At 45.9% G+C, this 16,242-nt stretch overlaps 1 protein-coding gene across 2 annotated transcripts in view; it reads left to right on the top strand.

Moving 5' to 3' along the window:
• Positions 1-8,480, top strand: part of THBS4 (thrombospondin 4) — a 98,105-nt gene extending 89,625 nt beyond the window's left edge. For both annotated transcript variants that reach the window (XM_074384317.1, XM_003920805.3), the window contains 7 exons: positions 1,409-1,602; positions 2,618-2,796; positions 3,483-3,531; positions 3,624-3,820; positions 4,465-4,637; positions 7,592-7,731; positions 8,254-8,480. In XM_074384317.1, the coding sequence (XP_074240418.1) occupies positions 1,409-1,602; positions 2,618-2,796; positions 3,483-3,531; positions 3,624-3,820; positions 4,465-4,637; positions 7,592-7,731; positions 8,254-8,315 (994 nt within the window). In that variant the 3' untranslated portion in view covers positions 8,316-8,480. The remainder of the gene's footprint in view (positions 1-1,408; positions 1,603-2,617; positions 2,797-3,482; positions 3,532-3,623; positions 3,821-4,464; positions 4,638-7,591; positions 7,732-8,253) is intronic.
• Positions 8,481-16,242: the final 7,762 nt, after the last annotated feature.

The following is a 16,242-nucleotide window of genomic DNA, read 5'->3' as shown; positions in this document are numbered from 1 at the left end:
TATTACTGATATCACAGTACGAGGAAAGGCACGTCAGCAGCAGAGGCTGATGTCAGATGTCCGTCTCCTTTTCCGAGGGGAAGGTGAGACTGTATCCTGACAACTGCCCTGAATGATGTGCATCAAGAATGTCCCCTGGCGCAGGTCATCTTGCACTCTGACTACTATCTACAGTAATTTCTAAAATATCCTATCCCATCAGCCTCTAGATATTTGCCCAAAACCGATGACTTATTCTGCTGTTTTAATTCCCACAAAGGTGAACCTTGGAGAAGAGGACAGGAACTGCTTGTTTTTAATGTTCAGGGCTTTATAGCACGGCTGCTGATGGACATGGCTTCGTCTTGTGTCTTACAGCAGCCCTGCTGTGGGCACAGGGATTCTGCTGTTTGAGCCACATCATCTTCTGCCTGTCCAGGCTGGCCTCACTTTCGCTGGGCCCTTTCTGTCCCCCTGTGCCATCTGGAAAGCGTGGTCCGAGAGCATGGTCCGGTCCCTGGCTTGCCTCTCCAAGAGGGTGTACGGGCAGCCCCTGACCCAGGACAGGCTGCAGGTGGACCAGGGCGAAAGGAGTACTCACTCTCTTCCAGAGTAACCTTGAGAGGTCCCAGACTTCAGGAGACCTCCGGGAGGCAGGGCACACTCATCTTCAGGTGGCCTCTCAGCCTGGAAAGTCAGGTGGACAGAGAGGGAGAATGCTGAGAAGTCTTTTAGACCAGCACTGAGCCTGGCCTACTTACTCCCCTCAGGAAGGTGTGGCCCTGTTCGCTTTCCCTTCTCCCCATGGCGTTCAGGTCTGAATCCTCTTTGGATCTACTAGCCAGGATCGTGAAGAGTAAATAACAGAAAACACTGTAGGGCTTCTTAAAGAGTCAGTGCTTTTTCATATATTGAAATTTAGTATGCAAAATTCTGATGGTTTTCATCATTTAATCTTCATAATAACCCTATGTGGTAGCTGCTATTATTCTTATTTGACAGATGAGGACACTGAGCCACAGAGAGGTCGGGTGTCGTGCCTGAGCTCACACACTGGCCACTGGCTGAGGCTGTCTGGTTCCACTGCCTGTCACTCTGTTCCCCTCACACATCCTCTGAGTGGAGTGTCATCTAGCAATTCCCAGGGACCAATAGGAGCATCTGGTCACAATTCCTAGAAATAGACCCTTATCTTCTTGAGTAGGAAATGACTCGTTTGTTTCCAGAGGTTGAGGATGGGAAAATTGTGAGGCCCATCGGGTAGCCTTATCTAAGGGAATGACTCCAGTGGTTTGATTTTAAAAGCCAATCCCAGTTAAAAAAAAAAACAAAAACAGAACCCCTCAAGCACAGACTCTCCTTCCTGAGAATGGAGGCTTCCTACTCCCTGCTGAACTGTGAGCCACATCACCTGTTCGTTCTCCCGCAGTGATGGAGATGGGCACCAGGACAGCACAGACAACTGCCCCACCGTCATTAACAGTGCCCAGCTGGACACCGATAAGGATGGAATTGGTGACGAGTGTGATGATGATGATGACAACGATGGTATCCCAGACCTGGTGCCCCCTGGCCCAGACAACTGCCGACTGGTCCCCAACCCAGCCCAGGAGGATAGCAACAGTAAGCCGGCTCAGCCCAGAGCTGCACAGCACCCCTGGGCTCCCTTCGGCCAGGCACGTGGGGGCACACCTCTCTGCAAGCATGGACTCAGAACATCCCCAGCTCCCATCAGCTGCTTCTCCACACCCAGCTTCTCTGCATAGCTGCAGCTTGTATGGACTGCAGACATCTGGTAGACATGAGTCTCCAAGTCAGTCAGGACTGAGCTGCTTTTCGTCTTCCTGAACAACCCTAGGATGCAGTCACACGGGGCAGGGAAGCAGCCACACTGTGGCTCAGTCCCCAAAGGGCTTGGAGAGCTGCTCCACCATCTTAACCTGTCACCTGCCACCTTCCCCTGGGAGTCCCGGAAAAGGAACAGCATAGAAAGAATGGCACAGCAAAAATGGTATATGCTGGGTTCACAAACACAGATGCCTGGCAGATAAGAAAATGTCTGCACCAAGCCAGACATGAGACAGCAGGGGTGCTGGAGACTGCGGTGACCTGGAGAGGTCGTGCCCAGCCACAGCAGTGCACATGCAAAAATGCAGTGCCAGCACAGGAGCTGAGCAAAACACACCTGGGGGCCACATTCAGTCTAGGGGCCACCAGAAGTTACAGTCTTAGAGATATTCTGGTAACAATGATAATTTCCCTGCTTTCTACACATTGCAGCCCAGAAAGTGCTGTAGACATTTGCTTACGTCAGCTGACGCTTAAGATCTACCAGTTGGCGAACCCAACTGTAGGTAAATAAGAACTTCCTGGGGACAGAGTGGAGGGCAGCTGTTCACACTGATCTTTCAAAAAGCTCTGGGAGGACTGGCCTGGTCACCCAGTACAAGGACTCCAGGATGGGGCCTGGGACCAGCTCAGACGTGACCCCAGGGCTCCTCTCAACACTGCTGGGAAATGATGGCCCTGGTAGCGGGAGCCTGGGCCCTTCTGTTCCTCATGCAGCCCCTTTCCCTGCCCAGGAGTAGTGGTGGGTGTGAATGCTATTGAGCTTCTGTCCTTTCTCTATTCCACTCAGGTGACGGGGTGGGAGACATCTGTGAGTCTGACTTTGACCAGGACCAGGTCATCGATCGGATTGATGTCTGCCCAGAGAACGCAGAGGTCACCCTGACCGACTTCAGGGCTTACCAGACCGTGGTCCTGGATCCCGAAGGGGATGCCCAGATCGATCCCAACTGGGTAGTCCTGAACCAGGTGAGTGTCACACAGGTGGCAGCGGCTCAGCTTTGCCTCTCAACAGAGGCGCTTCTGATAGTGGTAGGTCATGTTTGATGGGTACAGACAATGAACCAGGCATTGTTCACATCCTCTTATTCCTCAGTAGCCCTACGACAGACCAATTATACCCATCTTACTGAAGATGAAATAGTCTGCTACAGATTTAATGATTGTAATGGCTTTAATGACAGTAGCACTGTGGTAAGGAGCTGAGGTGACTGGAATTGGGACCCAGGCAGTCTGACCCTAGAACCCACACTTCTGATCTCTGCAACAGACTGCCTTCTGCAAATCCTCCTCATTGTGTAACTATGAAAGGCAGGCATGGAGAGGTTCGGTAGATTGATTTTCAGAGTCACAGAGCAATTCACATTGATTAGAAGTATATGTTATATGTTCCCCAGTTAAGGGCCCATTGAATCAACTTAAGTGACAGTCTTAGCCAACTTATTTCTATTCAGCTTTGAGCTTTTCTTAACCTTTACAAGCATGTGCTTTCTTTGAGCATATAACACAATAGAGCAACTGCTCAGATAATGAAATCTTTATATGGAGGCCAGATGTCACTGGCCACTCACTCATGGTGCCTGAGGTTTTGAGCTTCCTCAAGGTTACTTGGCCCTCTTCAAGACTGTTCTGAACTCCCACTACTCTCTCTGCAGGGCATGGAGATTGTGCAGACCATGAACAGTGATCCTGGCCTGGCAGTGGGTATGTCCAGGGTCTCAGTTACTACTCCCATAGAATTCTTCCAGCTGCTGGTGTGGCTTGGCTACTTTTCTAATCTTATCTGATCCCTACAGGGTACACGGCTTTTAATGGAGTTGACTTCGAAGGGACCTTCCATGTCAATACCCAGACGGATGATGACTATGCAGGCTTTATCTTTGGCTACCAGGATAGCTCCAGCTTCTACGTGGTCATGTGGAAGCAGACAGAGCAGACGTACTGGCAAGCCACCCCATTCCGAGCAGTTGCAGAACCTGGCATTCAGCTCAAGGTATTGGTTTGAAGTCATTCATCTCCCTTTCTTCTGGAACCTTCATGCTTTTTTAAAATGTTGTATTCTCCCATGTGGTACTTAGTTAATCTAAAAATTGATGCATTTATGCTCACGTTAGACTCAGGGAAGACTAGAGCCCACCCAGGGCTTTGCCTTCATTCCTGTGCAGCAGCTACATTCTAACTTCTAATGCTGGGAATTCCAGCCCACGTGCGGTCAAAGAGGGGAAGGCTTGGCGTGCATCTTCAGACACACTGTGCTGGAAACTGGCTAATAAGTTTCACTGATGCGTCCAACTTTGTACAGGAGGGCTGAAGGGCTACCTCTGTCACTCGTGCTAGGACACAAGGCTGACCTAAGTAGCTAGATGTTTGATGGGAGCCCTCAGTGGGCAAAGGCAGGGAACAGCAGATCTGCAGCAGGAACAACATGGGATGTGTAGTGGAATACTGGGCAAGGCTTAGTAGTAAACGGTTGGGGTCACCTCCTTGAAATGACATTTAAGTGTGTATGCTTTGTTCTGAATCCAAGGCAGCCAGACTGTAACCGTGACTGTAACCTGGATCAGCACTTCAGATCCAGGAAGCAGGAGGGGCGGGGTCTCTGTCCCGTCCTAAAACCTTGCTCATGTCATCGTCCAGGCTGTGAAGTCCAAGACAGGTCCAGGGGAGCATCTCCGGAACTCGCTGTGGCACACGGGGGATACCAGCGACCAGGTCAGGCTGCTGTGGAAGGACTCCAGGAACGTGGGCTGGAAGGACAAGGTGTCTTACCGCTGGTTCCTACAGCACAGGCCGCAAGTGGGCTACATCAGGTAGGTGGGAGATCCGTCTCCTCGCCTTGCTCTAGAGCAGGCGTCCCCAAACTTTTTACACAGGGGGCCATTTCACTGTCCCTCAGACCGTTGGAGGGCCACCACATACTGTGCTCCTCTCACTGACCACCAGTGAAAGAGGTGCCCCTTCCTGAAGTGCGGCAGGGGGCCGGATAAATGGCCTCAGGGGGCCGCATGCGGCCTGCGGGCCGTAGTTTGGGGACACCTGCTCTAGAAGCAAAGCACTCTCTGTTCTGCATCCCAGAGCCTTATTCTGACCTAGGATAGTCCCCAAGGACATGCCAGGACTTTTGGGACTGCAGGATGGGGAACCCAGAAAAGAGGTTGGGGAGAAGGCACTCAGGCTCAGACGGACCACCCGTACAGGATGGTAGGGCCAAGATGGGGATAGAAGGAGCAGAGCTGAGGGGTGGACCCAGCGTTGTGGGGTTGGGGGTGCATGGATGGCTGTGCCCTTCTGCCATGCTCTGCAGAGACGCCTGCAGGTGGACATGCCAACAGGTACGAGGTAAGAGGTGTGGCGGGGTCTGTTTTCCACACCCTCCCCTGTGATGCCTCTGGGCCCTGTGTAATCACTTACTCGTGCACATTTCACCCTGACAGCACTATGTCCCTTACAGTCTGTCTTCCTACTAGATCACAAACTCCCTGAGGGCAGCACTTGCACCTTATTATATCTTGGTCTCCTCACCGTCTAGCACAAAGCCTGGCATCTCCTACACATGGCATGAACTGTGCAGGTTGTAATTTCTGTGATTCCATTTTGGGACAGAAAAAGGGGCATTTCAAAATATTCATTATAAAAAAGAGGCATTGGGCTTAATAGGGCTGAGAACATGATCATCTTACTGTGAGGCAATGAGAGTATGTGTCATATAAGCCAAAGTAGTCTGTCCTGTTTCTTTATAGGAGTTTTTAAAAAAAAGTATTCTCGGGAGTTGGGAGGCTTAGGGCTGTATCTCTGAAATGTAGATAGTATTTTTCATTTACTGAACTTGCAGATCAACACCCATCCTAGCCTACGTAGTTTAGGAAGGAGTACTGAGTGCATTCTCCTCATCAGGCCAGGAAAGCAGCCTCGTGGGAAAAAAGAGTGATGAGGGCAAATTCAGATTTTGTTTCTCTTTGTGACATTATGTCAAATGTACTCTTTGCCTCAAGTAAGACGATCATGTTCTCAGCCCTAAGCCCAATGCCCCTTTTTTATAATAAATATTTTGAAATGTCCCTTTTTCTGTCCCAAAATGGAATCATAGAAATTACAACCTACCTACCCACATAATCTTAAAAAATCTGCCAGGCATGGTGGCTCACGCCTATAATCCCAGGGCCCTTTTAGAGGCCGAGGCGGGCAGATCATGAGGTCAAGAGATCAAGACCATCCTGGCCAACATGGTGAAACCCTGTCTCTACTAAAAATAATTAGCTGGGCATGGTGGCGGGCACCTGTAATCCCAGCTGCTCAGGAGGCTGAGGCAAGAGAATCACTTGAACCCAGGAGGCGGAGGTTGCACTCAGCCAAGATCATGCCACTGCACTCCAGCCTGGTGACAGAGCAAGACTCATCTCAAAAAAAAGAAAAAGAAAATCAATCTGACCTCTAACAATATAATAGAAAAATAAGAATGTTTTGTTATAAATCAATTTAAATACTTGGTCACAGCCACACCAGAAGACAAAATGAAATAGACACTTGCACCCATACCTAGAATCACCGTAAAGGTGACATTCTAACACAGACTGTTGTATCAGTGACTCAAAGGTTACACTGCTATTGCTGAGAGTGATTTGAATTTCTCAAATGGTGAACATTTTAGAATGTTAATTTTCAAACAAAACAAAGTGCTCAGTAGTTTTCTCAATTTACTCTGGAAAATAGTTTATATTAAAATTTGTGCAAAAAAATGAAAGGGAGCCAGGTTCTAGGCCCTGATAGTTTTAAACAGACTCTGCACCTACCCAGGTATCTGAGGAACATTCCAGTAGTGTATGGAACACAGGACAGGTTTTGACTGTTCTCTCCAGGGCGTTGCATGCCATCCAGCATCCCTGGCTTCCATCACTCAGTGCCACTCTGACAACCCAAAGCTTCCCGGCCCATTTCTTCACCTCTACTTAGGGAGTGCTTCTCTTGTTGAGACTCATTGCTCTGAGATTCTACCAAAAGATATAAATCAGATCAAAGGAAAAGCAGAAGTTTTTAAGCATGATACCTAGACAAGGTAACTCACATGACAAGACACCAAACTTTCTCATTCATGACATCAGATTTGCTTTTTTTTTTTTTTTTTTAACTCGTTTGATATGTCCCCAACATCATCTTAGGCCTCGTGAGAGATAGAAGTTGGGAAGAACCAACCACCCCCAACCCCCACCACGATACACACACACACACACACACACACACACACACACACACACACACACGATCCCTGCCCCCAGGGACCTCCAGCCTAGTAAGCAAGGGGAAACAGCTACAGCACAATCCAGGTCAGCAAAAACCGGAGCCTAAAACAGTAGGCGGGGCACGGTGGCTCATGCCTGTAATCCCAGCACTTTGGGAGGCTGAGGCAAGTGGATCACGAGGTCAGGAGTTCGAGATCAGCCTGACCAACATGGTGAAACCCTATCTCTGCTAAAATTGCAAAAAATTAGCTGGGCGTGGTGGCATGCTCCTGTGATCCCAGCTACTTGGGAGGCTGAAGTAAGAGAATCACTTGAACCCAAGAGATAGAGGTTGCAGTGAGCCAAGATGGGGCCGCTGCTCTCCAGCCTGGCAACAGAGGGAGACTCCGTCTTCAAAAAAAAAATACAAAACAAAAAGAAAACAGTAAAGATGCAGGTGTGTAAGTAGTGGGACTCCTGGGCCTCACAGTGGGTACTTTACCCTGCGTTGGATTTCATGGAGATCCCTCCGGCTGTCTTGTCCGCAGGGTGCGATTTTATGAGGGCTCTGAGTTGGTGGCCGACTCTGGAGTCACCATAGACACCACAATGCGTGGAGGCCGACTTGGCGTTTTCTGCTTCTCTCAAGAAAACATCATCTGGTCCAACCTCAAGTATCGCTGCAATGGTAATGTACATTCTTGTTACTATTCAATGTTGTTACTAGCATTAATCAAATACTGCCACATTATTTATATACCGCGCTTCCCCCCAAAAGCCCATGCCACAAAGTCATTAAAACCTGATAGTCCCTGTACCAGAAGTAAAAAGCAGATTGCCTTTATCCTATTTCACGCATATGGAAATTCAGACCCGCAGAATTTAACTGCATGGTTTAGGGTCTGGGGTTCAGTGAGAAATTCAGTCAGATTTAATTTACAGGAAGCCTTTATTTTCATGTGGTTCAAACATAATCACAGATGCAAAATCCACTCTGCCTGCTGATTTTCTGCAGGCCCAGGAAGGAGCACTGCTGGGCTTTAAGCCAACGGTTTGCAAAGCAGCCTGCCGGAAAAAATGGCGGCGAGAGCCTGCGGGGCCTCCTGGGCGGGCTGACAGCGCCCCCTGCAGGATGCCTGCGCCACGGGTGGGGTCCAGGGTCGGGGTGGAAGGAGCCTCGCTAACCTCCCTGTGCCCGTTCCTATTGCAGACACCATCCCCGAGGACTTCCAAGAGTTTCAAACCCAGAATTTCGACCGCTTGGATAATTAAACCAAGGAAGCAATCCGTAACTGCTTTTCCGAACACTAAAATCATATATTTTTAAACTTCCTCTAATTTTCTTTATGTACACTGTGGCTTTCTTTTACCAACCCAGATATCTCAAAACGTTTTCTATGAATGTGGCAATAAAGGAGAAGAGATCATTTTTAAAAACCGTGTTGCTCAGACATGGCTGTCGTGTGGCTCGGGCTTTGAGGCGCCCGTTCTCGGAAGGATCCTCATTAAATTGCAGGGTGGTGGTTTCTTCTCAGACCCGCTAGCCGGTGACATGAGCCTGTGCAAGAGTCACAAGGCCTGGGCCGGAGGTCTCACCTGGGGTACCCCCAGTCTGCTCCACACAGAACGCCTAACCGTTCCATGCTCACCTCTGCAGCCTCCTTATTCTGGGTAAGGAATCTCAAACACGTGCTCAGGGGGCACCTTCCCTAGGAAGGCGTTTTTCTGACCAGTCCAGGGACAGATTTGCCCAATTCTTTGATGCTCTCCTCCCATCCCTCACCTTCCACAGACTTCTTCTATTCTGGCCCCTTTAATGTAATTCTTAAGCTTATTTATATATTTGGCTCCCTCTAGTGGAATGTACGCTTACTGACAGTAAAACATCATTGTAATCAGTATCCCCAAGGTACCGGGACTGTGGTAGATAGCCAATAAATGTTTGCTGAATTAATAAACAAAGGAAGGAGAGGAAGAAAGGAAGGAAGAGAAAGGAAGGAAAGAAATGAAATGAAATGAAAGCCTCTTAAGTCTAAGGACAGTAGAGTGTATATGATCCTAAAAGTCTTCCTCCCCTCAGAAAGTCACCACAGGCTCTATTTGTGGTACCAGTAGCTGGATATATAGGGCAGAAACTTGTCTAATTCGTCCACTAGCCTTTCTTGTATTTCAGTTGTAAGTCAGAGACTCAGGGAAATTTTTATAAATTCTCTAGAACTTTAGTTTCAAAGAACGTTGCTGTGTGGTTATATATTTTCTTATTCTAGAATTCCTAGAGATACATTAAATCATTTATGAAGAACAGACACTCTTACCACAGTTTTACCATGATTTTAACAGTGAGAAAATACCACAGTATGTGTGTGACCACCCATATCAGGCATGCATGAGATATGGAGGATTTCTGGACATCCTCCTCACATGTACAGCCTGGAGATGTGTGTCGCCTTGTAATCTAGGACATCTGATCTCCTACATCAAAAACTCCAGTGGGGCTGGGTGTGGTGGCGCTTGCCTGTGGTCCCAGCACTTTGGGAGCCTGAGGCAGGCAGATCACTTGAGGCCAGGAGCTCAAGACCAGCCTGGCCAACATGGCAAAACCTGTCTCTACTAAAAATACAAAAATTAGCCAGGCATGGTGGTGCTTGCCTGTAGTCCCAGCTATTTGGGAGGCTGAGGCTGCAGTGAGCCGAGATCACGCCACTGCACTCCAGCCTGGGCAACAAGAATGTCCTGAGACTCATATTCCTCCTGAGGCTGGTGGAAGGAGGAGGCCACCCCTGCCCACCCCTGGGGCAGCCTCCCTACTGTTGGCTGTGCAAGCCGCAAGAACGCATTACATGCACAGGAAACACTCTCTTGGTTAAATCTTTTGTGTCTATAATTGTTTTAGAACTCATGGGTCCACAGGAGATCTAGAACGTAATTCCATCCCTTACAGAGCTTATTACATTTTGGAGAAGACAAAACTTGTTATTTATGCAAAATAGGAAACAAAGCAGCCTATGGATCCAGCAGAGTGCTGAAGCCAGCTCCTACCAGCTCATAAGAACCAACTATTCAAGTTTTAGGAATGTTGTGAGCCAGTTAAACTGCTGTAGTTTGAAATTGGCCATGGTGGGAGTATTTGCACAGAAACTGGCAAACACTACAAGATCAGGGCTCCAGAGAAGTGGTGGTTAAACATTTATCAGCATACAAGTGATTATTCTACCTTGTCCTATTCCTAGTTGGCCCTCCTTATATTTATGAAGCTGATGTAGAAAACTTGAGGCTTTCAGAAAATGCCTTGCATAAGAGATGAAGAAAAGTGAAAAGGGGCGAGGCACTGTGGCTCACGCCTGTAATCCTAGCACTTTGGGAGGCCTAGGCGGGAAGATCATTTGAGGTCAGGAGTTTGAGACCAGCCTGGCCAACATGGTAAAACCCCATCTCTACTAAAAATATAAAAATTAAGCCAGATGCAGTGGCTCATGCCTGTAATCCCAGCTACTCAGGGGAGCTGAGGCACAAGAGTCTCTTGAACCCACAAGGCAGAGGTTGCAGTGAGCCGAGATTGTGCCACTGCACTCCAGCCTGAGTGACAGGAGCAAGACCCACCTCAAAAAAAAAAAAAAAAAAAGGTGAAAATCAAGAAGCACTCAAGAGAAGCTAGCCAATTACAGACTCAGGAGATGAGCTAGCAGGTGTGGTATGCTCTCCCCCAGGTAACTCCCCAAGCTACCTGGATACTTTTATACTCAACCTTAGCACAATGACTCAATTCCTATTACAGTTCCATTAGGTTAGTAAGAGTCTCGTTTCAATCTTACACCTCTAGGACTGAATGGCCATCAATCTCTCACCAACTAGTACAAATTCATTCCAATGCCCTCTCACCTGACTTCTCATGGAGATCAAGAAGACTGAGGAGCTGGGCACGGTGGTGTGCGCCTGTGGTCTCAGCTACTTGGAAGGCTGAGTGGGGGGGATCACTTGAGTCCAGGAGTTCAAGTCCATCATGGGCAACACAGCAAGATCCTTTTTTTTTTTTTTTTTAAGTACTCATGGAAGGGAAGGCGTGCCTGGGAAAGAAAAGAGGCATTGTCATTGTAGGGAAAAGACCATGGCTGAGGAGAATCCCACAGGATGTGTGGGAGATCTCTAGAAGCAGGAGGAGGGTTCGGGGGGGCAGCAGGAGGAGGGTTCGGGGGGCAGCAGGAGGAGGCCTGTGGTCTGGCAGCAGGTGCACAATGGGAGGTGCAGCCCTTTCTGCTTACACCCAAGAAAGAGGGAAAAAAAAAAAAAAAAAAAACCTCTTCCTTCTCCCCATCCAGGTTATTAGTCCTAGGCTTCAGAAGTGTTATGGTGATTACCCTTAGGTTAATTTTGGAGACGGGCTACAGAGTCAAAGAGAAGGAAGAGAATACAGAATTCAGCCACCTGCTATTGAAATATCCATAGGCATTTTTTATGGCCCAGGCTGGAAGATAACTAGGAACAGACTCAAGCAGCAAAAAGAATCTGGTCCAGAAGCGAGGCCACAGGAGAACTAGATAACGTACAGCATGAATCTAGGGGTGAGAGGTGGGGTGCCCCTGTTCCTGAGGCAAGAGACACCCCAAATTTCCTAGGGCAGGATAGTTGACATTCACCCCAAATTTCCTGAAGCAGTATACCACAGTGGGTGAGGGTGTTTTATTCCAGAGAAATAGAATTCTAGTACTGAAGAATTAAGTATAGAGATGCTGAAGTCGATTGAACCCATCGTCCTCATATTTTTGTGTGGTATTGAGGAATTACATTTGAATATGTGGCAACATACTTGAAATATCTAAGAGAATTTGGCATAATTAGAGAATGCAATAAATTGAACTTGTGATCTCAGTTTAGAATGCAGACAGATGCTCTTCACCTTAAAATGGGGTTATGTCCTAATAAATCCGTAAGTTGGAAGATATCTTAAGTCCAAAGTGCATTTAGCACTCCAATAAACCTAAGTCAAAAATTTTAAGGCATCCGTAAGTCCAGATACTCCTCAATTTAAATAGGCTTATGTTCTGATCAATATTGTTAGTCAAACCATCATAAATTAGGAATCGTTTACAGTTGAATATTTGGTTTATCATCATCATCATTATTACGGAGACAGGATCTCACTGTGGCTCACGCTGGAGGGCACTGTCACAATCTCAGCTCACCGCAGCCTCAACCTCAAACAGTCATTCCACCTCAGCCTTCGGAGTAGCTAAGCCTACAGGCACGTGCCACCATGCCCAGCTAACTTTTTGTATTTTTTTGTAAAGATGGGCTCTTACTGTGTTGTGCCCAGGCTGGTCTCAAACTCCTGGGCTCAAATGATCCTCCTGCTTTGGCCTCCCAAAGAGAGTATTTGATTTTAGACTTTTAATTTTAAGTCAGAAGGTAGAAAAATGTGGTTGAATATATAACTATTGAGGTGATTAAGTTACTTTCTCATCCATTATATAAATTTTTTAAATTTACAAGTTATATAAGCACATAGGTAGATTTCATCGAATGACAGAAAAACAATAAATTTGTAAATGAAATTTATATTGTTTTTAATGTTAAAAATTAGCATAGTATATTATGTCATAAATTAATATTTAAGTTTATAAATGGGATTTAGAGTGTTTAAGGAAGTTTAATTAGCTAAGTTTGCAAATGGGACTAAATATTAATCAAAAGCCTAAAAGTGATTATATATTTTACTATAGAGTAATAAGTAGATTTGCATATTTATAGAATAGAGTAGAGTAATAAGATTTTTAAGTTGAATTTTTTAACTTAAGGTTTTGCAATATGTAACTTTAATCAAATATTAATTTTAAAACCAAAGTCACCAAAATCGTGTTTTCTGTAAAAGACAACCTTTCCTTCAGGCATTTTGTTTTTCTCAAAAACCTCAGCTGAAGGCCTCAGGCATAAGGAAAGCCTTATGCAAGCCCCACATTTTACCATCTTGACCAAACTTTTGGTTCATAAACAACCTCAGTCAATTGACATGCACCCCAAATTTCCTGAGACAGTAGAGTTTCCTTAGTGGGGAAAGGTCTTTTATTCCTGAGAAATAATTCTGCAATTGTAGAACCAAGTACAGAGATGCTGAAGTCAATTGGACCTATCATCCTAATATTTTTGTGCAGTGTTTGGGAATTATGTTTGAATATGTGGCAGACTACTTGAAATATCTAAGAGAATTTGGCATAATTAAAAATGCAATAAATTTAACGTGGGATTCCAATTTAAAATGCATACAGATGCTCCTTGACTTACCATGCAGTTACATCCTGATAAACCCACAGCAAGTCAGAAATATCATAAGTGAAAATGCATTTAATATCTTGCCGGGCGCGGTGGCTCACGCCTGTAATCCCAGCACTTTGGGAGGCCGAGGCGGGTGGATCACGAAGTCAAGAGATCGAGACCATTCTGGTCAACATGGTGAAACCCCGTCTCTACTAAAAATACAAAAATTAGCTGGGCATGGTGGCACGTGCCTGTAATCCCAGCTACTCAGGAGGCTGAGGCAGGAGAATTGCTTGAACCCAGGAGGCGGAGGTTGCAGTGAGCTGAGATCGCGCCATTGCACTCCAGCCCATGTAACAAGAGTGGAACTCCATCTCAAAAAAAAGAAAAAGAAAATTTCTAAAAATATATTAAAATATTAAAAAAATTAATATATATATATATATATATCTTGATAAACCCATCATAAAGTCAAAAAAATTTTAAGTCAAACCATTGTAAGTTGGGCATTGTCTGTAGTTGAGTGTTTGATTTCAGACTTGTGATTTTAAGTCAGAAGGAAGGAGAATTTGGTTGAATATGTAAATGATATTGAGATGGTTCAGATAATTTATGATCCACTACATAAATTTTTTTAATTTACAAGAGTTATTTAAGTGCATAGGTAGGTTTTGTCAGACAAGTGACATAAAAATAAAATATATTAACTTTATAAATGCAATTTATTGTTTATAATGTATTACAAATTAGCATAGTATGTTATGTTATAAATATATTAAATTTAAAAATGGAATTTAGAGCATTTAAAGAAATTTAATTAAGTTTACAAATGGCACTAGACATTAATCAAAAGCTTAAAAGTGATTATAAATTTTGCTATAAGTAGATTTGTATATTTATAGAATATAGTAGTCATAAGATTTTTAAGTTGAGCTTCTATACTTAAGGTTTTGTAATTTCTAACTTTAATCAAACATTAATTTTAAAAGCCAGTCATCACAAATTGTGTTTTCTGTGTACAAAAGCTGCCCTTCTAAGCAAAAAACAAAATCAATAAAAAACAGCACAGTGACAGTCCGCACTGATCAGATTTTTTTTTAATTACGGGGTGGAGATCTGGAGAAAAGCTTCCTCCGCTCCAACTAAGAAGCTGACAATCTTTCCAGAGCACAGCCCTTTTCTGCACTGGGGACTGTCGCAGAACAGAGGGGTAAACGACCTTGATTCAGCTCCCCCTGGCTCCAGACCATCGCCAAGTGGCTGGCTGCAGCATAGCCGAGGGGCCTGAGCTATCCTGCTGTCAGCTCTCAAAGCCCTCATTTGCCAGGACACATGGCCTGAAGAACCCACTGGCCCCAACTTGAGATCCTGGTCTGGCAATGTGGCAAGGAGCACCTCTCTCTTCTCTCTACTACATTAAAAATGTAAACGGTGCCTCAACGTGTCTGCTTATCTGGAGGGCTGAGGTGAATGAGGCCTCCGGCTATTCTGGCTGTACCACCTGACTGAGAAATAACTTCAGCTTATTTCTTTGGCTTATCATCAAAGAATGAAAAATGTTTTCCTTACACCATCTACCTCCTCCTCTACGAGGAGGCCTTCAACTCAGGTTTTTGAGAAAAACTTTATTTGCCAAATGTCACCTTGTTTTTCTTCTGAGAACTTACTGCGCCAGACTCAAGAGAAACATAACCTCAGTCTTTCTTGGGGTTCCCATTCTTCTTTCAGAATCAAGACTCCAGGATGTCTTCTCAGTACCAAGGTGTTTGGGGAGGGGGACATCTATCCACACAGATTCCTTCTAACATGACCAGAGTCAGCACCCACCCCCATACTCTAACAGACCACAGCGCGGACCTCAAATCTGTGGGAGCCTTCGCAGCCACGCCGTTCCTGGCCCTCACCTATGGACTGCAGAAAGCCCCTGCAGGCCTCCCTTCCCTCTTGCTCAGCATGGGAGAATCCTTCTCAAGTATGAGGAGGGAAGCCTCATTCTCCCTCTTGCTTTTGGCCAAGGAATCTTCTCCAATCCCAGTGTTCCTTCACTTATACCCTGCTATGACTTGAATCTGCCCCCCGAAGCTCATGTGTTGGAAACGTAATCCCTAATACAACACTTCGGAAAAGTAAAGCCTGATGGGAAGTGTTTAATTCACGAGGGTGGAGCCCTTGTGAAGGGATTAATGTCAGTTATGAAAGGGCGTGAGGCTGCGAGTTCCATCTCTTGCTCTCTTATGCTGTCTGCCTTTCCACCTTCCACCAGGGGACGACACAGCACAAAGGCCTTGCACAGATGCCAGCTCCTTGATCTGTCTTGGACTTCCCAACCTCCCGGGTGAAATAAATTTCCTTTCTTTATAAATCACCAGTCTGTGGTATTGTTATAGCAACACAAAAATGGACTAAGACACTCCCCGGAGCCCCAGACTTCCACTATGGGCTTAGCTCTGGGTACACAAAAACTTGAACAGTTTTCAGGCTGGCTCTGACTCACACTACCACAGCCGCGCTGATACAGTGAGCCCAGGGTCCACTCTGCCTGAGTGGGAGGATTGAGGCAAAGGGAAATATGAAAAGGAAATGGAGCAATATCTCCAAATGCCACCACAACATATTCTGAACAACTTCAATAACTAATTAAAATTTTTTTTTTTTTTTTTTTTTTTTTTTTTAGAAATGGGATCTCACTATGTTGCCCAGGCTGCTCTCAAATTCCCGGGCTCAAGCAATCCTCGTGCTCAGCCTCCCAAAGTGCTGGAATTACAGGCATGAGCCACCACGCTCAGCCTCCTACTGTTTAGATTTGCTCCTAAAAGTAAAAGATGCCTGTGTTTAGGCCAGGACAGATCACTCACCCTAGAAATTCCACAAATAGCCCATGACCTGAGGGCTCCCCAGGCAGTTGAGTGGCTGAGTCCAGTTCCTATCCTGGCCTGGGGAGGAGACCTAG

The sequence above is a fragment of the Saimiri boliviensis genome, chromosome 1 (assembly GCF_048565385.1).
Source record: "Saimiri boliviensis isolate mSaiBol1 chromosome 1, mSaiBol1.pri, whole genome shotgun sequence".
In the NCBI taxonomy this organism is placed as follows: domain Eukaryota; kingdom Metazoa; phylum Chordata; class Mammalia; order Primates; family Cebidae; genus Saimiri; species Saimiri boliviensis.
The sequence above is the reverse complement of the archived record's forward strand: the minus strand, read 5'-3'. Positions and strand labels throughout refer to the sequence as shown.